General features: G+C 44.3%; 1 protein-coding gene across 2 annotated transcripts in view; it reads left to right on the top strand.

Annotated features, from left to right (window-relative positions):
• doc2b (double C2-like domains, beta) overlaps window positions 1-20,530 on the top strand; it is a 50,036-nt gene extending 29,506 nt beyond the window's left edge. The window contains exons 3-10 of one of the 2 annotated variants that reach the window (XM_086057166.1): window positions 1,689-1,712; window positions 5,306-5,380; window positions 7,470-7,579; window positions 10,699-10,825; window positions 14,194-14,351; window positions 16,096-16,177; window positions 17,034-17,130; window positions 17,219-20,530. In XM_086057166.1, coding sequence (XP_085913292.1) covers window positions 1,689-1,712; window positions 5,306-5,380; window positions 7,470-7,579; window positions 10,699-10,825; window positions 14,194-14,351; window positions 16,096-16,177; window positions 17,034-17,130; window positions 17,219-17,352 — 807 coding nt within the window. In that variant the 3' untranslated portion in view covers window positions 17,353-20,530. The remainder of the gene's footprint in view (window positions 1-1,688; window positions 1,713-5,305; window positions 5,381-7,469; window positions 7,580-10,698; window positions 10,826-14,193; window positions 14,352-16,095; window positions 16,178-17,033; window positions 17,131-17,218) is intronic. The other variant, XM_086057167.1, reaches the window with a different exon arrangement.
• Window positions 20,531-21,937: the final 1,407 nt, after the last annotated feature.

The following is a 21,937-nucleotide window of genomic DNA, read 5'->3' as shown; positions in this document are numbered from 1 at the left end:
CTAAAAGAAACTGACTTTTGGGACCGAATAGCGTTTTGAGTTTTGTCTTTTATGGTCGGTCGGAGCTACCTGACAATATCTGCTTAAAACCAACGTGGCTGACGTCCTGCGTCTTTTGGGATGTGGCTTCTTGAGACCTTTTTTGTGGTTCTACTCATGGCAGACATGCCGACCAAATTCCATGCCGCAAAGGGAAAATGGCTACTAGTTGGGTGGCGTGTTTGCATGAATGAACCTTTGGAGTGAGTCAGACGCAGCGTCAGCGTTGAATGGAAGGTTGGACACCTGTTAATTCCTCGCCGCCTACGCTACAACCGACCTTGACACGCCAGCTGCCCTTTAGTTTTCCCTGCTCACCCACGTTCACTAAAGCTGGAGAACACAAAATGCTCAGCTTTCTTGAAGCCATGATTTTTTTTTTTTTTTCCCCCCCAGGGAAGTCTGACGTCTTAGTTGTGTGTCACGTTTGTGTGTGCTGCTGCTCCGGCACTTTTAAAGTGGCAGTTGTTTGAAAGTTGATACTACATTAACGTGACATCCATGGCTGTGTGTGACAGAATTAACGAAAGCCTTATTTGGACTTAAAAATGACCAAATTGGAGTCCGCCCCCTCTAGTTTTCAGTGTTTCAATTGTGAGAATGTGATTGGTTGTTTGCTGAAGTCGGCAACTGGGCGTTGCCATCATTTTTTTTCCCAGCAAAGTTGCGGTCTGTGTTGTTGGGTGACGATTAGAGAGGGAAGCTGTGATTGGTTATTAAGGCGACCGCTTGTACGGTGAATGATTTTCTTTATGTGGTGCCGTGCACAACAACGCTACTTTGTCCTTGCTGCCATAAAACACTCGACCTTGCGCGACGCGACCACCAATAGGAATGGAGAATATTGTGGAGTGACAAACCAGCTATATGCCACGTAACCGTGGCAACCACAGCCTGAAAGGCTCCACGAGTTGCCGTCTGTCATGGACAAAGTGAAATACAAACAAGGTTGCGTGCTGACTCTAATATTGGAAAACAGCAACAACAACAACGACAAAAAAAAAAAACCCCGACTACCTCTTTATTTCTGATTGATATTTTCCGCCTTTTATTTTCACGGGAGAACATTGAAGAAATCAATCTTTGCTGCAATGTCAAGTGTAGAGCACACACGCAGTCATTCATGTCTTAACTGCTGGCAACAAACGTGAGTACACCCCTGAGTGCAAATTGCGCCCGCTTCGCCATTTTGCCCTCAAGTGGTTCTTGTGTCATCTCCAACACGTGCCTGCCAGGCATGCGGCACCAGAGGGGGGCCGCCCGCTCATTTCACCTTATTTCACTTCGATGATTCTGTGCTTAACATCACGTATGCGCTATGCTCATGAAGCTAGCAAGTTGATGTCTGTGCAATTCATGAAGGCTTTTCGGAGCGACGGGTTTTCCCCCCAAACTTCAAACTTGACAGTTGGCTTTTGGAAAGACGTGCTGTGTTCAACTTTGGAGGGTCCACATCGTTTTTATTTTCCAACTTTCTGTCTCATGTCATGTGCAATAACGTTTAGGACACTCTCACGTTTCTGTTTTTCAGTCTCATGACTCTTTTGTCTTTTCTTCCCCAACCGTCTTTTTTTTTTTTTGCATGCTTTCATACCCGTGTGTTGCTACGTTCCGCACGCACGTACGCACGCACGCACGCACACAAACAGCTTCCTGTTCCCAGATACAAGAAGGTAAGCCTGCGAGATAAGCTCCAATCCTTGACTCAATCGTGAGGTCTTATCTCCACAAGCATCCACAACCTGCGGTGGACCCTGATTGACGACCCCAGCACCCCCCCCCCCCTCCCATCCCCCCCGACCACCCCGTCCCCTCCGACTTCCCTCATTGTGATTCCACACCTTAACGTACTGAACCTGAACCTGCACTACGGTCACTCCCATTCTTCTCATCTCAACCCTGTTAGTGTCTTTCGGGTCAATTTCACCCCCACTTTGACCACCTGTTATGTTGCGGGTCGAATTGACGCCTTTAAAATGTTGCAAAAATATTTGATGAATGTTTTTGTTTTTGCCTTATTTTCGGTTTGCACTCATTCCCATTGTATATTTGTTTAATATGCAGCGGGTCACATTGACCCATGAACATTTTGGGTGTATCAATTAGTGACATTAGTGAAAGAATTGTTGCGGCACAAAACATGAAACGGAGCGTGGCGTCGCTTAGCTCCAAATTGCGAGAGATCGGAATTTTGCCAATCAACGTATTTGTAGGGGGAGGAGCTTCATGTAGTCAGCCGTGTCTAACAGAAAAAAGAGCTTTGCCGCCCTGTTTTGTGGCATCTCCAGGACACTAATTACACGCGCTCTTCATTGTTTGCAGCAGGGCTGGATCTTTATCCCCCGCGCATAAACCAAAAACTGAAGTAAAAACCCCTAAAAAACAATGACTTAAAAGACTGCGATTTGGTGCAGACGCGTCGGCGCTACATGTGGCTACGTTACGGCTCTGATGCCGCCCTGCTTCAGCCACGTGTGCCGCTTTGTTTCCCTGCTCAAATAAATGACTTTCCATCAACGCGGCCCGTCCCCGTGCGACCCCGAGCCGTAACTCCATCCATCCCCCCTCCCTCCCTCCCCCCCTCATCGGCGGCGGCGGCGGCGGCGGCGTCATCAACGCTGACGCTCGCCGGTGATCAGTTGGACCCATCTGCCCGGCTCGCCACATTACCCGCCTCCATCACCCGCCGCTCGCGTCAAGCATCCAAGAACCCAGGTGTTTCCCCCCCAACAAAATCGCCCCCACCCCCCCCCACCCAACCTCTAGCGTTAACCCCACGCGCTGGGTGAAATCCATCTTCCACAAAGTAATACTTTAGTAGAAATACTTTGCTGCTGTACTTTTAAAGCTGTAACATGAAAATAAACAATGCTTGTACATTTGACACACCACACCGGCAAGAAGAGTGCTGTTAACAGCCCTGCCAAATTTGAATGATTCAAAAAAATAAATAAATAAATAAAATCAGCAAGTTTATCAAATGAGGCTTCAAAAACGTTTGGAATTGCCTATAGACACCACAAGTGAGCACTTTTGGGTTTAATTCGACAACTGAAAGTGTAAATGAAGTTCCTCTTCTTAGTTGTTGTCTTTATTTTTGCTCAAGTCCAGAGTGCGAGTACGTTAGCTGTCGCAGCCTTCTCGTAATTTGACGTGACCGATGCCTCGTCCGCCCCGGCGTCACCGGCCCGCTCAGATATGATAATGAAGGCGTATGCCGCGCTGATGAGGAGGCTGATAGCGACGCGAGGAATCAAAGCGTGTGTGTGTTTGCGCGCGCGCGCAAAACAAACGAACAAACTTCGCAGGACACATTTAACTGGTATCTCAAGGCACTACCAAATGAAAACATTTTAGCTTGCCGCGCTAATCAAGAAGTGGGCAAAACTCAACTCGGATCCACACTGAAGCGTTTCAAAAAAGGTGTCTCCCAATCATGTTTGTCTCATTTAAACCCAAGTCGTTCTCCATGTTAGCGTGGCGACCGTTAGCATGTTAGCATTTGATCAATTCAATCCATGTTAAGCGGCAGACTCCCAACAAATCTGTTGGGAAATGAAAGCCACTTATTAGCCATAAGCGCCAGCAGATGTTTCGTCTTCTTGCTGGCGGCCGTTAGCGACATTGTGATGCATGTCGCCCATCTGCCTTTTCGCCGCGGTCGTCCGTCTCTAATGAATCGCTAATTACGATCAATGGAGTGTCCAAAAGGGTGCGCCGATGCAGCTGCCCTGCTAAAAGTACTCACGACGCTGTGCTTAAGCAAGAGTCAGTGACTCTGGTAAAATGATTGATTTAACTTGTGTACTTAAGTAAAACAAAAAAGAAAAGAAAAACCATAACAGTCCGAAAATACACTTGAGTACAAACGAGAAAATGTTTTCTGATGAACTACTCGTAAGTCTAAAGATAATGATGTCAAAAAATGACTAATAAAAGTAGAAGTGCTGATTAAACCCCTGCGTATAGACACACAAAAAAGTCAACAGAGAAGAAAAAAATCAATTCATTTCAGTTGGGGTTATTGATTTGATCATCTTACGTAAAGTAACAAGTATTTGTACTTAGTTACTTGCCACCTTTATCGTTGAACGGCGGTGTAATGCAGGCTGCCTTTGAGACGTACGCTGCGTATATATCCGGGGATGATGATTCACCCGAGAACGAGAGGAAATAAGGCGGCGGGACGAGACGCGGGAGGGTCACGGCTGGCGAGGAGATTGGGCTTGTAAATTGACTCCCGCATTCCGTCCGCTCGGCGTTTGCCATTCAATACGGCGCGGCGCGGCGCGGCGAGAATGGAAGAAATTTCAAATAAGGTTTCTTTTATTTACTTCTCGTGGTCACGTTAAGAAGATGTCAGTCAAGTTTGGCGTTGAAACCCTTACGAAGAGATCCCAGGGAGTGAATGCAGAGGTTATTTAACAAAATGCCCCACCGGATGGCACCACTTTTTGTCCGTAAAATCATTCCACTAAATATTGCATCTTATTTGGGTTGGATTTTGTATGAAAAGCAGTCTGGCCTCAAAACCAGTCAAACGGAAAACCTGTAAGGCCACACTTAGTAAATTTACTTTAAATTGTAGATTTTCCAAAACATAATTCAAGTGCAAATTAAATTATAATCTGTTAATTATTCACTAGATTAATGAATGAATCGATTCATTCATTTATTTTTAAAATTCTGAAACTATAACGCTCGAAATGACGACGCCTTATGGCCTTTCCACGTTAAAATGGCATTATTTGAGATTTTTAGTCCATGTTTTAAGTCATGATCTACTAGTTATTTTTATGTAAGAATGTTAGCCGGGGAAGTGCCGTGGATTTTTGCGGAAGATTGTCGCTGGCTTTGAGGCGTTGGACCCTCCTACCTTCCTTCTGTTCACATCCGCTGCGAGTCCCCACAATCGAGCGTCTTTCATCGCCGCCACATTCGCGCTTGGCGGGGGTGCTTTCCAAAACATTTTTTTACGCCGTCGTGTCCGACTTAGAGGGCCGGCGTCTGTTTGGTGTCGGAAATAGGTAGAGACGATGAAAAGTAATTCGGAAAAAAAAACAACAACAAAAAAGCCTCACAAACCTAATCAAAACTGGCGCCGTAAAACTGTGAGATCAAAACCAATTAGCTTCATCAAAATGTCCTGAAACACAAAAATCGATTTTAAAAGTTTATTGATTGGATATGACAACATTGATATGCATTTGAGCATTTTCATACCTCGTCAACAATATTTTCCTCTCTCTTTTTTTGGGGGGTGCAGGGGCTCAAGCCAATGGACCACAATGGGCTTTCGGACCCCTACGTCAAGCTGCACCTACTACCCGGTGCTAGTAAGGTAAGTTGAAGTTCTCACCGTGTTGACAAACATTGTTAAAAACATCATTTAAACTTGCCATTTCATATATTTCCACTTTGCAAAACTGCACGAGTTGACTTCGGCGCGAGACTAGTAGTACTAGTAAACCACTCGACTTTAACTAGAAGAATTTGATGTCGCTGCCCACAAAACATGACAAGGGGAAACATTTGGATTATTCATTTCAATATACAACCTTTTTGTCAAATCTACAACTTTATTGTTGTACAATTACAACTTTAATGTAAAAAAAAAAAAAAATCGGACTTTTTAAATCTAAAAAATACTTCGAAAATATGACATTACTCGTGCAGTTTTTGGTCTCGCAAATGTACCTACCACTATTCATATTTTAATATTGAAATGTAGGGACTTGAATCCTGATATGTTGAAACTTTTTTTTAGACAATCTTATGATTTCTAGAAAATATGCAATTTTTATTTTTCTTGTCAGATTTTTACTTTAAGAAATATCTGACGTTAGTCTTGAAAATATCCTTTTTTTCCCTAACAATAGTATTCCTTTGATCTCAAAACCATCGAACTTTTTATATCGAAAATATGTGAATACACTTTTATCGCAACTTGAATCTGGAAAAGACTTTATTACTGGAATTTTGTGACTTTAATCTTTAAATACGGAAGCTTTTTTTTTTCTAACATGAATGACTGTACGTGTGACTTTAGGCGGGAAAAAAAAGTCCGATTTTTGCGAAATGATGCGTCCTTTGTTGTCATTTTAGGACCCCAAAAACCTGCCAAACGTGTCACAAGATGACGCGCTTGTGCCTTGAAGCAATGACAAAAGAACGCCAAGCCGCAATGAATTCATTGTCCTGTTGAAATTGAATTGTGCTGCCCCGTTCGCCATTCCATCCTGCTGCGAACGCCCCGCGAAGGTCAAGGTGCTCGTATATCTCCCAAGAACACTTTGAGTCTTTCAAAGGCTCCACCTGACCGTCATTAGGCGGATTGTTGGACAGCAAACAGCTCGGTGCTGCGCCGCGTGTTGAATCCCAATGCGCTCACGTGCCAGACGGGTGTCAAGACCGTCGGAAAAAGGCCAAGCTTGGCGCCGAACCCGACCGTCGCTTCCTGAGGAGGACAGTCGAGTCGAATCCATCCGCCGAATCGAGTCGCTGTCACAAATCTGTGGAAAGACGACAGTTCAGCGCGCTGCTTCAAAGACTGCACCTTACGAGTCATGTTTTTTCCCACAATAGTTGCTCAGGCAACTCAGGTCAAAATACTACAGCATTTTTCAAAATAATAAAATGTTTATATCATCGAGATTAAAGTTGTAATATTACAACAATACTTGAGTATATTTTCGAGAATTCCTATTGACGTATAACTTAAAATATGCAACGCTTCATATTGCAAATATATTACTCGGAAATAAGCCACAATTCTTGTAATCTTCCAAATTTTAATTTCCAAACAACTTTATTCCCGTCACCTAACGACTTTCATCTTGAAATAGTACCATTTATTCCTCCAAAAATACAACCTTTTGAAAAAACAGACTTTATTCTCAAAGGCTTTCTGGAATTTTTTTTCTCTGAAACATCAAATGTTGAAAATTAACCAACAGCTCGCAGTGTACAACCATAGGCAGTACCTCAACAAAAAAGTTGGTGGTTGCACCACTGCTAGGGTATTTAGGGCCCTTGAAATGAAAACTGCAAACCGTGACAAACTAGACTTGCGAATTGACCATAATCGATCAATTCATCGTTAGGAATTGCGTCTTTGGTTTCGAATTGATCGATTGCTCGCAGCGGAGGCTTTCCCCGCCCCGTCAAATATTTGGACGTCATCTTGGCAGCTCGTCAATGCAACCGACACCCGAGGACTGACGCGTCTCCGGGAAGTGAGGCAGCCAGTCGATCGTGACGCTTCTTCCCTTTTCCTGTTCGATACGCTAACCTGTGCTTTCCTTCTTTCCTTCCTTCCTTCCTTCCTTCCTTCCTTCCTTCCTTCCTTCCTTCCTTCCTTCCTTCCTTCCTTCCTTCCTTCCTGCCTTCCTTCCTTCATTTGTTCGTTTGTTGTTTCGTCTGTCTGGCAGGCCAATAAACTTCGAACCAAGACCCTGCGCAACACGCTCAACCCCGTCTGGAGCGAGACGCTGACCTACTACGGCATCACCGATGAGGATATGGTCCGAAAAACACTCAGGTAAGCCTTGCTTGACCTTTTAACATGAGACTTTTGGCTCGCTCCACTCATCATAGAGATTGCTCCGAAGGTGAAAATGGTTTTGGAGGCTCAATTTGCAACATTGTGGCGCTCGAGTCGAGTTTCCTGTTTTGAGTCGTGGAAATTGGCGAGATCCACTCTTCCCGTGTCTTTTAAGAAATGCCTTTAAAAATCCTCATGATTATTCTTTGTTTTTCTTGGGGGGGAAAAAAACCTTTTCTCAAAACCTTAGTCAGACTTTTAAAATAGATAAATAAATACAATTTTTAAAAATACTTTTTTCAGAAGAATCTTTTTTTTTTTTTTTCCTCACCCTTTAATAGATGGTTCTAACCTACCTAATGTGGTGGTAGTCATAGAAACGACTTTTAAACGCCTTTAAAAGAAATCGTCCGCTGCACATTACTTATCACAATGCATATGATTACGCAACCTACTCGCGGCCCTCGATAACACTCCGATAAAAATAAAAGAAGCGCCGAATGGTGAAGTCACACTTTATACCTTGCATAACATCAGTGTTGCGGTTAGAACAAGTTAAACAGTCGCTTTCTCCGCCAGATTTTCCTCTCTGTACTTTTCTCCTTTGGTTCTTTGCGGATGTCAGTCAAGCTCGAATGGATACTCCCTCCGTGGAAGTCCATTTTCATCGTTCTGAAACGCATGACTCACCACGTAAAAAAAAAAACAACAAAAAAAACCCACTTAGCAGCTAATGAGATTCATTTCATCATTGAGAGGGCGATTAATTATTTGCCGTGCTTATATTCAAAACGCCGAGGAGTTGTTTGAAGAGATTTGGAGATTGTGGAGTCACTCATTAGTTTGAGATAAGATAAGTCCGTCTCATTATGTTTCAACATCAGGCCGCCGTCGGCTCCGTCTTTGTCGCTCCGAATTGAAAATATGCGACGGAACGCAAAGATCAAAATGAGATTTATTGTTATATGCACGCCATATCGAGGGTCATCGTTTGCCCCCCCATATCGTGTATTTTTAAGCACTCCTTTTTTACTGGAGGCAGGCAAGTTGGAATTTGGAGTTGCCCGCCGTGAGTGTAGTACCACGTTGTGCCACAACATTATGGGCAGCATTGAGTCCTTCTGGAAGACAAACAGATGAAAAAGCAAGACGAAGAAGAAGATGGCCCGGGATGGGCTGTTTGTTTGCGTTGCTGCTTTTTTCACATTTCGGGGGAATTTGCTATGTTTTTGAAGTTTTGATTTCACCCTCTTGTTGCTGTTGTGTTTTTCTTAGATTTGAAAATTGTACAAAATGTCTCACTTTTTTTTTTGTTGGACATTTTCACAGCTATGATTGACTTTGTTTCCTTTACTGGTGTTATAAAATAGTCTCCAATTTCTTGACAGCGACACAGTGAAACAGGCACTGAGGAATACTTTCAAAATGATGTTGTAAAAAAAAAAAAAAAAAATACGGCGCAGGTTTACTTCACCTGTCGCAGGCGGCTCTGAAATTGATCCCCCGCCATAAATGGGGGTTTCACTGCGCTCTTAGATGAGCTACAGTCAAATAAGCGAGCTCTTCACGTTTGCTTTTATTTGGTGCGAGCTGTTGAGAATGTCTTGTGGTGGCTTTATTGTTTGTTCGAGTGCAGCCTTATCAATGCTCTGCAAGCACGCAACGCGCGCGTGTGTGTGTGTGTTAGGTGTGTGTGTGTGTGTGTTAGGTGTGTGGGCGTGTGTGCGTGCATGTATGTGTCATCGCACGTCTATCGCTATTGAAGCCTTTTCACAAACAATCATCACTGAGCGAAGACCTTGCACATTTCCACAGCGCATGTCATTTCTTTGGCTAAATTGAATTCAGCAGCACCTGTCCATCGGCTGTGCGGCACTTCACTGCTGTGTGTGTGTGCGTGGGTGTGTGTGTGTGTGTGTGTGTGTGTGGTGTCTTTTTTTCCATTTTCTGTCATTTCATGGTAATGTCGTTAAAGATAGGACGCAAAAGCGACGGCGTTGTCAAAGGACGCGCATCTTTGCTGGCAGCCGATGCAGAGAAGCGCTGGAAATGCACGTTTTGAAACGTACCCTTTGAAACGCACGTTTTGAAACACACGTTTATGCCACAGTGTGAGCTTTGTGGACGAGTTGTTTTATGTTGAGAAAGTCGTGTCGAGGGTGAATTTGCAAAATTGAGTCAGTTCATCAAAGTCTGCAGGTTGTTTTTTTTCTGGTGAGTACGCTAATTGGAATCAGTGAACTGAATCGTTCAAGTCTGCTCTGTTTTCTAGTTAAGCAAATCATTGGAGTCCGACAACCAGAGTTCGCGAACCGAATCCTCTGAGTCGGCTGACTTGAATCTGTCAACTTAGTTATCTGAGTTTGCTCTATTTGACTGATTTCTTGTCCTGCTGAGTTGGCTAATTGCAGCCAATGAAGCGAACTGAATCATCAAACTCGAGTCAGTGAAGCTGCAGCGTTTGCAGTAAATGCACTAACTGGAGTCGGTGTAGCGAATCTGCAGAGTCCGCTGTAATCGAGTCATTTGAGTTTTTCTGGTGAGTCTGCTTATTCAAGTCAATAAACTAAATCCTCAGAGTTTACCATGTTTTTCGGGCAAGTCCACTAACTTGAGTCAGTGAATCAAATCATTTGACTCTTAGTCAGTGAAGTGATTCAACTGACTCGGTGGTGTTTAAGTCCATCAATTCAAGCCAGTGAAGCAAATCGTACGAGTCAACTGTCGCGGGAACCAAACTGTTTTAGTCGACAATGTTTTCAGTTAGTTCCCAAATTCAGGCATGTGAAGTGAATTACCCGAGCCAGACTCTGTTAACCGAGTCAGTGAAGCAAAACATCAAATTTGCGGTGCCTCTGGTGCATCTGCTAACTTGAGTCAGTGAACCGAAATCATATGAATCCGCTAAGCTGAGCCCGCGAGCCACACCGTGTGAGTCCGCTGCATTTCTTGCGAGTCTTCTGACTCGAGCCAGCGAAGCGAATCGTCCGAATCCGCTGACCCGAGCCAGTGAGCCACATCTTCGTTCTGTGGCGTTTCTGAGCCAGACTCCGCTAGCCCGAATCGCTCAACTGAATCATCCGAGTCTGTGGAACTTCCTCGTATCCTCCCGTCAGGATTTCGGTGTGCGACGAGGACAAATTCCGCCACAACGAGTTCATCGGTGAGACGCGAATCCCCCTCAAGAAGCTGAAGCCCAACCAGACCAAGAACTTCAACAACTGCCTGGAGAAGCAGCTACCTGTAAGTCGCACTGTCTGATGTTTTTGTTTCAAAATCAATGTCAGTCACTTTCAGTCTACTTTTTATAGCTTTTCTAAATATAAATGTATCAAAGTGAAGACAATGCTTTTGGAGCGTGAACCTGAACAAAAGCGTCTGTCTGCTGTACTTTTCAATGAGCTCGACTAGTGTTGGCACGACACTGTTTTTGACCCTGTAGGCCAACACATAACAAAGACCTCCCTCAAGGCCTATTGAAAGAAAATGTGATTTTCTTTTGAACCCGGACCTTTCATTTAACGGACTCCACCTGAGCCCTTGTTACGGTTGTCAGTCTAGTTCCTGGCAAGGCATGTGACATGCTGGGATTTGTTTTGTAAAGCTTTAAAAAAGGCATAAAGAAACCAAAGTCATCAACAAATGATGTAGTGTGTAACTCCTTTTCTTGTTGGTCTTAGATTAGTCATGTTTTAGTTCAATCCAAAGTTTGAAAGTGTGACATAAGAAGCAAGTTTTTATTTTTCTTGGTGTTTTGGTCTCGTGAGTCCAGTGATTCGAGTCAAACAGTAAATAGTAAACCCTGGCCATTGGTGGCAAACAATTCCTTTGAGTTTGGGTAGTTTTAACCTCCTACAATTACAACATACAAAACTAAAATTTGGTCAAAAAATTGGACAAATTCTACAACCTCATTTCAACAGATTTTTTTTATGAATTGTTGAAATGGATGTGGCACTGGCGTTCAAAACGTTCAGAACTTTGCTGGCAGATTTGCTTTTTCCCAAATCATTTTGGTCAAATCAGGTACATTTTATAAACTGTCAATTTGTGACGAGCAGTTTTAACATTAAAGGCAAGTACAACATACAAACCTAAAAAAGTTAGCCACTTCTAATATTCAAACAATAGGCAAGTCACGTTAAAAATGTGTTATCATTTTCTTTGGACTCCCGACAAGACTTGTGCCGTATTTTTCGCAAACATTTTGGAGAGTTTCCAAATTTAACGACGTTTGACTTTAGTGAGAAAATGAACAATTTATTGTATGTATCTAAAAAGATTATAATGGGACGGGGCAGTTCTCCCTGAATGTTCTGAACTCCTGTTTTGTTACTCTATAGTGAGTCAACTGAAGATTCCCGTGTCCTCTTGACACTGCTTTTCTCATTTTGAGCAAAAAATGGGGGGAAACGGTCTTTTGTATTGCTTGGGAATGTCATTTGTGAGGGGACAGGCCTGCACATCATCATAGCATTTCCCGCCATAATATGTTTCCACGAAAATAAAACAGCCTCAGGGCACTGGGTAATACCTGAAACCGAGTCAATACGCTCACAACGCGGCCGGGCCGGCCGCTGACGGACGCTCGACGCATCGCCGGACTTCACTGCAATTGACGGACATCCTCCCACCGACGCTAATCGACTTTCCCTCCAGGCGAGGGCTACGGCGAACGGGGAAATGGGCTGAGCTTTTTCTTGATACGCAATGCTATGATGTCTTTTTCCTGGTACGAGTAACTCCGCCATTTTGAAAATGTAGCGCCCAAGCCCAGTTTAATTTTGCAGCATGACATTTGGCAGGCACGTCCGTCCGTACTACTGAGCCACCGTCCGACTGAGCGACCGAGCGAGCGAGCGACCATCTGACTCAGTGACGGCAACGTGAATGAGCAACGGGACAACGGCCAGGCGGAAGCGTGTTGGCATGCCGACGTGATGTCTGATTAGTTTCCCGCTGTGGACGCAAGTCGACGCGGCTGTTGAGCTCCCACGCAAAGTCATGCAGAAGAGTGAGATGGAGAGGGCTGGAGGGAGGTTTTTTTATTTATTTATTTATTTTGTGCCTGGTGAAAGTGGGTTTTTTTGGGGGGAGTTGTCGTTTTGCGGGGAGAGGTTGTTATTTTCACACGTCAGCTCGAAAGTCAACCCTCTGGACCACAAATCCTTTTTTGCTGAGACAATCTGCTGACTTTGAGACGCCGCTTTCATTATTTATCCGGGCGGATTTGCAGTTTTTGTGTGCTTGGAAAACCGTTTGCTCAGCCGCAATCAGAAATACAGACTAACCAATTTCGGCACAACACCACCCAGGCTCCGCCCAGAGGCCATCTTGATGATGGGGCTCTTAAATTCAGTGATACTTCGGGGGGAACAAAATGTCGACAGTTTTGAAACAAAACTCTTATCTGGAGAAAAAAAAAATCTTATGAAAAACGTATGCGTTTTGGAAAAGTCGTGTTTAAAAAAAGGAAGATTTGAAAAATAAAATATATGATTTCCCAAATTACATATATTTCCAGGAAAATGGTGTACAGCGTATTTCCAAGAAAAAAGTTAAGTTTGACAAAAAATTGTTGGCAGGCATCTGTATCCCCTTGTAACTTTGCCTAGGAAAAAGGGATCCTTACTCAACTTGATCTCAGGAATACAGAGAATAAGTCACTTGACGGGTAGGGTTCACTTTTTTTGATGGGGGGTGGAGGCGGGGGATCCAGATTCTGGCAGGTGCCAGCAAACAGCAAATGTGAACTTGATTTTCCAGAAAGAAAAATCACTTACTTTGTTACTTTAAAGCGTGGCAGTAAAACAGGCCAAAATCTCGCTGTCTGGTTGTGACGCAGGGTGGCAAACTAATCAGGTTTTTCCTTCCATTCGTGTGCAATCTTTTCCCACAGCCAAGTGCTAAATTCAAACAGGCGCTCCCTCCAGTGACTTTCAGTGGCCAGCTTTACGCTTTTTCAAATCATTTGCAAACAGACGAAACTCGCCGGTCCAACTGAATTAGCGGACATTCATTTGAAATGGCTCAAATTAAAGAAAAAAAGCCTGCATTTGCACGTTCAAATAGCTCCTGATAAGCTTGATGTGTGGGCTTCATTTTTTTCCCAACTGCTGCGTGTGTGCATTTTGCGTCGCTGATACAGCACTTTAAAAAAAAAAAAAAAAATGCCGCATTTGATTGAAAAGTGTGGCGTGGAGGGACGGCATATTCACACAATCGGCGACTGCTCGGTCACTCATTGGGAAATTGCATTGTGGGGCTTCTGCAAGCTGCAAAAAAAAAAAAAAAAAGTCCTCCAGCAGAGTGGGTGGAGAGAGCGTCAAACACTGTGTGTGCGTGCATGTGTTGGTAAGGCAATTATAGTTGTACGATAAGAGTGTGTCGAATACGCAGCTAATGCACGGGACACTTCACTTCCAACGTAAGCCGTTCGTCACGTGACCTTTTGGTTGGAGCCCTTAAGTAGGACCAATGCTCATGTAAAGACAAAACTGGGAAAAAGTACAAACAAGAAGTTGCCGAACATCATTTTTCTTTTCGCCAATAGGAACCGACGGTTTCACAGCGGCGCCGCGCTGCTTTCATCTGGTTCTTTGTGGTCGCAGGTGAACAAGACGGAGGACAAGTCGCTGGAGGAGCGAGGGCGCATCATGATCTCCCTCAAGTACAACACCCTCAAGTCGTGCCTGGTGGTGGGCATCATACGCTGCGCCCACCTCGCCGCCATGGATGCCAACGGATTCTCAGACCCCTACGTCAAAACGTACGTAGAAACCTCTTCAGGAACGGGCAAAATGAGCCCAAAGTGGCCGTTTCAGATCACAGTGAGATTGGGTATGCGTTGTTCAGACTTTTTGGTGGCTCCAGTCATGATGGGCATGCCTACATCTCCACTAAATTTTATGTTGCTGGGAGAAACTGACTTCAGGGGCTGAATTTTCCAAAATGTTGGTTGAAGTTGTACGTTGTTCAGTACATCACACTGGACTCCATTGACAAAATGTCATTTTCTACCTTAACCCCTCACCAAACAATAAGTGTGTTTAACGAGGGACCTTTTGTGCATGACTCATGTTCCTCCAAACAAATTGCTCCATTCGGCGTGCATACCAGTCATAATACATCGTAATCACCTCGCTTCAGACGCTTGCGCTGAAAGGAGGGCCCACTCGCCTGTGATTACATCAAGTGGCATAAAAGCTACAATTTCAAGGAGACTTCTTCCTCTTCTTTTTGTGTTTTGCTTTTTTCTTTTCTTCTTTTTTTTTTTTTTTTTTTTTTTAATCACACCTGAGCATTTCCTCACGCTTTGATCCGGCCAGGCAATTAATTTCCAACAGCGCAGCATGCACCTCCGGAACAAAAGCACAAAAGCGTCGGGAGAGGACCATCATTGTCCAACACATTTGGGGAGCATGAAGGACACGCTGACAATAAGTGACAAAATTAGGTGTGCGTGTAGATGTGTATATATGTGTGTGTATATATGTGTGTGTATATATATATATATATATATATATATATATATATATATATATATATATACACATATATATACACATACACATACACATACACACACACACACACACACACACACACATACAGCTTTCCGCGGAGTACATTATTTGAGTTGTCTGAGTTTGGTGCGATAGAAATGATGAAATAAAGACCGGCTTGCGTTTGGTTGTATTTTACCAAGCAGTGGCTCGTTGGCCCTCGGGGTCGCTCGTCTGGTTTTGACGCCAAAGCAATTACGTCCGCCGCCGCCGGTGCCGCTGCATCATCCTCATCAACAACACGCGGCGTTACCTTGGGAAATTGAAATTGAAATCAGTGCGTGTCGGTAAAAGGGGCAGAAAAAAGAAAGAAAGAAAGAAAGACTTGTTGGTCACAGGTAGGAGTGCGAGTACAGCTGACTTTTGCATCAACGTTGCACAAGAGGGAAAATCCAAATTCAAATGTGCTCACCTGAACGCAGAATATTTTTGTCTGCAGAATATCAGCAAGTTTTCTCATCAAATGGGACTAAAATTGTCGTTATTGCTTTCCCAAGTTTTACTTTCAACTTTTTAACGAAATATCCCCCAAAAATCATGTCAAATGACCACTTTTTTTCCTTTTAAAATTGCATCTTTCTCTCTTTTTCTCATAAAATGAAGATTTTATTGGTTTGTAAAATGACCGCTTTTTTCATTGTAGTATTGAGATTTTTCTCTTGGACCATTGGAACTTTTTCTGGTCATTTTATTTCACGACTCTTGTCAAATGCTGTGAAAGGTTTTTTCTCCTAGAATGATGACTTTTGTTGCTTTTAGTATGACATCTTAATTGTCAGACAATAAAAGGATTGTAAAAGGAGTAAAAGACTGCCAGCCTATTCCAATTTCCAGTCCAGTCTGCTCACGTCACGCAAAGGCAGTGTCGGGTATGAAGGGCAGAGCCACAGCTCCCCCTGGGGGCCAACACGGCCGTTGACGTCCTGCTTGCTGTCGCACTCTGCGCAGGTACCTGAAGCCCGACGAGAACAAAAAGTCCAAGCACAAGACGTCCGTCAAGAAGAAGACGCTCAATCCCGAGTTCAACGAGGTATCGACCGCAACCTTTTTCCTACCTTAGAAATCACCCCGCTGATGGATTGTTGCTAACCGAAACAGCAACACCTACCAAAGCATGTCAACACTCACGGTGGGGGAGGGACACGAGTTCCAATTATACCACTAATATCCTTCAATATTATTTTTAGCAAAGCCTTCATACAGATAAAAAATTTTCCCAAAACAATACTGGTGCAGTGGGCAGGTGGACCAGGTAGGAGCGCCCCCCCCCTCCCCCCCTCCAGGCCAAACCCACTCAAAGGCCAGCGGCTTGACATTTGCTTTGACATTTTTCCCACTCGTATTCCGCCGTCACCTCTTGGCCTTTCCTTCCGACACAAACATTCCCGTCTGCTTTGATATTAAAGCTATGTAGCAAGCTTGACTTTTACAACTCATAAACATAGCCGCTCCTTTTTCGGCAACCCTGGAAAAGTTCAGAGGCACCCCCTGACCTAGCTAACCTTAAAGTTATGTACCTCTAACGGTGTAATGCTTCTTTCCTGGGGTGGTACGCCTGATTCTTGTCTTTCCACAAAAGATACCAGGTACTTTTTGGCCCTGGAAAAGACACAAACAGTTACTTTGGAGGCCATATTTACCAGGCCATTGGGTATGCTAGTGTAAAGTGCACCTTTTGGAGTAGCGGGGTTGGTTTGTCAAAGGCTCCCCTCACCGACCAACCCCGAAAGGTGGTGTGATGCCCTGGTCTCATGAGAATCGAAGAATTAGCTGAATGATGGGCTGCTTTTAAGTGTCTGACAGTACTGCAGTCGATCCTCTTGATCTGCTAAGAGGTCTTCGGGGTTGGTCATGTTCCGACTAAGCGGTGAAGGGCTTTTGCGCAGGAGTTCTGTTATGACATCAAGTACGCAGATCTCACCAAGAAGACCCTGGAGGTGACCGTGTGGGACTACGACATCGGGAAGTCCAACGATTTCATTGGTAAGTTTGAGAACGCTAAACGGACGTTGGCACGCACGCACGCGCGCGCGCAAAGATCACGATGACTCGCCCTCGTCCCCGACTCCAGGCGGCGTCTCTCTGGGCATCAACGCCAACGGCGAGCGGCTCAAGCACTGGTTCGACTGCCTCAAGAACAAGGACAAGAAAATCGAGCGCTGGCACACGCTGACCAACGAGCTGCCCGGCTCGCTAAACGATTGAGTGTCCTCATCGTCGCAGCGGACCCCGGCATCCCACCCGACGCCCGCGTCCATTTCAAGCTTCCGTCCTTCCCGCTCCCCCTCGTCGCATCGAGCAGCGGGTACCTTTGCTCTCGAGGGCGCTCAGCTGAAAACATCCAGAACTGGAACGTCTTCTGTTGACACGTACAAAAGTCACTCAAGGGGTTTTGATCAAGCTACACTAACAAGAGCCCTTTTGGCAAAACTACGTCGGTATAAACGCCACGGGCGCGGAATGTGGGCTCTTGCGGTCGTAGGTTGTTCAAGAGCCGTCGCGCGGCGTTGTTTATACAGAACGACGACGCGCAATTGGGGGACAAAGTCCAGCCGGCACCGCTCGGAGGTGGTCTCAGAAGCATTTAAACCGTTTACACCGGCTTCAAACGCCAACGCGAGTCGGTATGCTGTATGTTCGGAAGGCAATTATGCAAGTTCTGAAATGGAGCTCAACGCCCGACAATCGCTACTCCGCCCCGTTGCGTAGACAGCAATTGTTTCTGCCCAGCAGGTATTGAAACCCGGCATTGTCTACCTTTTTCCCTGTCGCTGTTCTTACATCTGTTCCTTACACAAGGTACCAACACTAAGATGATCTGACAATTTTCCGGCTTCGGAGGTAGTATCGAAGCCGTAACGGAGGTTGTTTAGAAGGGAATGGGGATGTTCCAAAAAAAAAAAAAAAAATGCAACTTTTCTCCCGAGTTGCTGTTCTGTATAAATGACTACAACGCGGAATGAGGGTCGCAAAATTAACCTTGCAATTTTCCGGCTCTCAAGGTAGTACCAAAGCCGTAACAGCGACGATTTGTAAAATGGAAAAAATGTCCTGCCTTTCTTCATTCTAAATCAACAACAACGATGCAGAATGTGGGCGGTGAAGTCGACCTAGCAAATTTTCCAGCATTGGTGGTAGAGCGGCGACACTTGCGGTTTGAACACCCGACATGGACGTGCCCGGTATCCCGGCTGCCCCGGTTCGACAAATACGTTGTAACGGCAATTTACGAACGACTTTTGCAGACGAAGGAAAACGCGGCCGGCGCTTTGAAGTTGGAAATTTCGCTGTTTGATGATGCCAACAAAAAGCATGTCTTGTTTACAGCCTCTTTTTGCCGTTGTTTGAGCAGAGAAGGGCGCAAGAATACAAATTCCGAATCGGCCCAATCAAAGCCTTGTGTGTTATTTCCTTTCTATGTCGTCCTCCGCTGCAAAGGCAAAATCGCTTTTCCGCCTTCAGACGGAGTATCCGAGCCGTATTGGTCCCTTTTCAACTGCTTGTAAAAGCCAGCATTTCTTTGTCTTTTTCCTCTGTCACTGTTTCATACAGTATGTAGCACGGAGTGGTGGATGGAGGGAAACTGGCCATTTTTTTTCCGCCTTCAGGGGTAGTATCAGAGTCGGAATATTCCCTTTTACAGTGCCTGTAAAAAAAAACCCGTCATGTTTTAATTATTAACATAAACACCACTGACATGAAAAGGGGTGGATGAGGTCCACCCGGTCAATTTTAGTAGTACCAGAGTGGAAGCCGACATAGGACAATGCACGTGGTCAAAGTCCCTTCCACACTGCCTATAAAAGCTGGGTTTTTTTTGGGGGGGGGTTCAGTGTCAGACAAACTAGCGTTTTGTTTTTTCTTTTGTCTTTGGACGTACTATCAGACTTGTTTGCTCCATGTCGCTGTTCTCTATAAATGAGGCTGACTTGGAGGGCAAAGTTGACTGCAATTTTCCGCATTCTGAGGTACTTTCAGACAGCAGACTTCCCCCGTCTGCCCTTCACATGCGCGGCCGCCGATAGAAGCCTGCCGGTCGGCACTTTTCCGTGCCGGAATGCGAGGTTTTGCCGCTGCGCTGGCTCTCCTGGCGGCCAAATGGCAGGTCGTCCGTTCCGGCTCTGATACATCAATTTAGCAGAATGTATAAGCCGCGCCAAGTGGTGTGAGAATGTGCACCTCAGTGCTTGGTTGATGTCGGGATTTCGAGGCCCCTTTACCCTCCTCCGGTTCGTTGGATTTGATTTGATTGTTTTTCACACACCAGACACGCAGGAAAAAAAAAAAAAAAAAAAAGGAAGTAAAAGTGGGGAGGCCCGTGTGTGATCCGGACTCCCAATTTGGGGCGAGTAGAGGCAGAGGATGCACGTGGCGTTTTTTGGGAGTGACTTGTTTATGAGTCTGAGCGTGCAGTGTGAGCTTTTAGCGCAGACGCTGCCCTTCTCAATGTGCGGCGTGCGCCGACCGCCAACGACAACGTAATGCAAAGACGACGACGTGCAAGACTGCCAGTCGAGCTCCTGGCAGGCTTTTCTGCTTCTTCGATTTGTTACTTTTATTTGGATTCAATTGTATTTTATTTTGAATGTTATTTATTGATTTACTTTGTGTTATGTTTTTGTTTTTCAAAGTATACCATTTTATTGATTACTTTTATTTGATCTTGTTTTACTTAGTAATATTTAATTTCATTTGTAGTTAGTTTTCTTAAATTGATATCATTTTGATTTGAATAGATTGTTTTTTGGATTATTTTCTATTCATTTTGTTTTGTTATTTTTATTTTCAATTTCAATGTGTTTTGTATTTTCTGTTCTATTTTAATTGTATTTATTTAATTTATTTCAAATGTATCTTAAATAAGCTATTTTCTTGTTCACAAGTTAAATTGATTGAAAGTTTTTCAGTTTTGATAGTATTTGAACTATTTAATTTGAATGAATTGTAAGTATTGCATTTTTATTTGAAGTAATTGCATTTTGTTTTTAGTTGTATTGTAATTGATTTGATTTGACCGACTCCCCTATTCAACTTTCACGAAGCCTCCTTATTGTCGGCTAGGTGTTGAATATGATTCTAATTATTATTATTATTGTTTGTGCTTCCCTCACGTTCTATCCTCTACTATATATTGATCCCAATAATCACCATCTCCTCCGGTGAGCCTGACCGACTCAAAGCGACGATGTGATTTTTGTAAGCCGTCTGCCTTCGTATGCAAGCCCGATATTCTGAAAAAGAAAACCACAAGAACAACAACAAAATGCATGCGCCCGGTCCTTGTTTTTGTCATGAGATGACCTAATGTTTGATACAGTTTTCTGTATTTGCAAAAAACGAAACAAAACAAAAAAAATCAAACTGAATGCTCCAATGATGACAATGCTTTCTTCTGGACTCCATTTTGTACCTGTTTGGCTGCCATGTGTTACTTTGATGTGAATTTTGTTGGTTTGTTGAATGTTGGTATGAGTTATGATGTCAATGCATTATGTCAAAATATATTTTGGTCACTCAAAAAAAAAAAAAAAAAAAAAAGATTAAAGTGGATCTGTTCCGTTTGCACCAAAGACCTAACCGTATTGATGTGTGAGATTTGGCACCCTCGAGTGGCTGGAGTTATCGTACTGCAACCAAATACATGATAGCAAGCAGGTGTTGAAATGGCCAACAATCGACCCTGTGGAAAAGTGCCGTTTTCTGCCATTTCTAGATGTGCCCGGGGCAACTTTGAGTTTGCAACGTGATTAAAGATGACCAATCAGCTTTGGAAGGAAGGGACTATATGAGTGCAAGGTTTTGCAACAGAATGTTGAGCGGGAAAAAATGCAGGTGATTATACCATACCACAATCAGCCCTGTGGAAAAGTATTACAACACCCCCTCCCCCCCTCGCCTCCCCCACCGCCCCCCAATTCCTGCATCTGCCCAGGGCAATATGTTAGTGGAGTTTCAATGCTGAAACTTGGTGCAGGGGGGGGAGATGATTTTGCGACAGGTGATAAGAAGGGCAACAATCGGCCCTGTAAGAAAGTGCGTTTTTAATTTTTTTTAGCTGGGTCCACCCGGGGTCGATTGTTAGTCATTTTTCCGCTGCGGCCCCTTTTAGGTCCTTGAGTGCCGGGAAACCTTACACAAGCACAACAGCGACCCCGGGCGGACCTAGAAATGGCAAATTAGGCAAGAACAACAGTTCCCATCAGCCCCCTTAGTTGGCTGAAGCCCCGCCCCTGTCCGATTGAATGGCAGGTTGTTTGTTTCGCTGCGAGCAGCTGCTGACTATTCCAGTCGGAGAGCAAACACGAGCAGCAGGCAGGCAGGCGGGCAGGCGGGCAGGGCGGGCGGGCAGGCAGGCAGGCAGGGAGGGAGCTGCTACCTCTGCCGCTCTGCCTTTCAGAACCTGCGACAAGCTGCCGGAAGCTGGAAGGAAGTAGCTTCCGTTTTGGCTGGTCTGCCTTCAAAATAAGAGCAAATGGGGCTTTATTTCAACGTAATCATTCAAATTAAGTCGTCTACGTGAATACATTGCATTTAACATGATTATAATTCTTTTTACAAAAATAACTTACGGTTTTTATTTAACATAATTTCTGTATGGGGATAGTGTAATGTTCTCTCTCTCTCTCTCTCTCTCTCTCTCTCTCTCTCTCTCTCTCTCTCTCTCTCTCTATATATATATATATATATATATATATATACACACAGTATTATTTTATTTTGTAAACCGTTTAACCGGAAGTGAGAGCGTTTCCGTCTCCACCTTGAAGCAGGTCCGTTTTTTTCCTTTTTT

This window comes from Filicampus tigris, chromosome 17, assembly GCF_054856515.1.
Source record: "Filicampus tigris isolate MCC_2025a chromosome 17, RoL_Ftig_1.0, whole genome shotgun sequence".
NCBI classification, from domain to species: Eukaryota; Metazoa; Chordata; class Actinopteri; order Syngnathiformes; family Syngnathidae; genus Filicampus; species Filicampus tigris.
The sequence above is the reverse complement of the archived record's forward strand: the minus strand, read 5'-3'. Positions and strand labels throughout refer to the sequence as shown.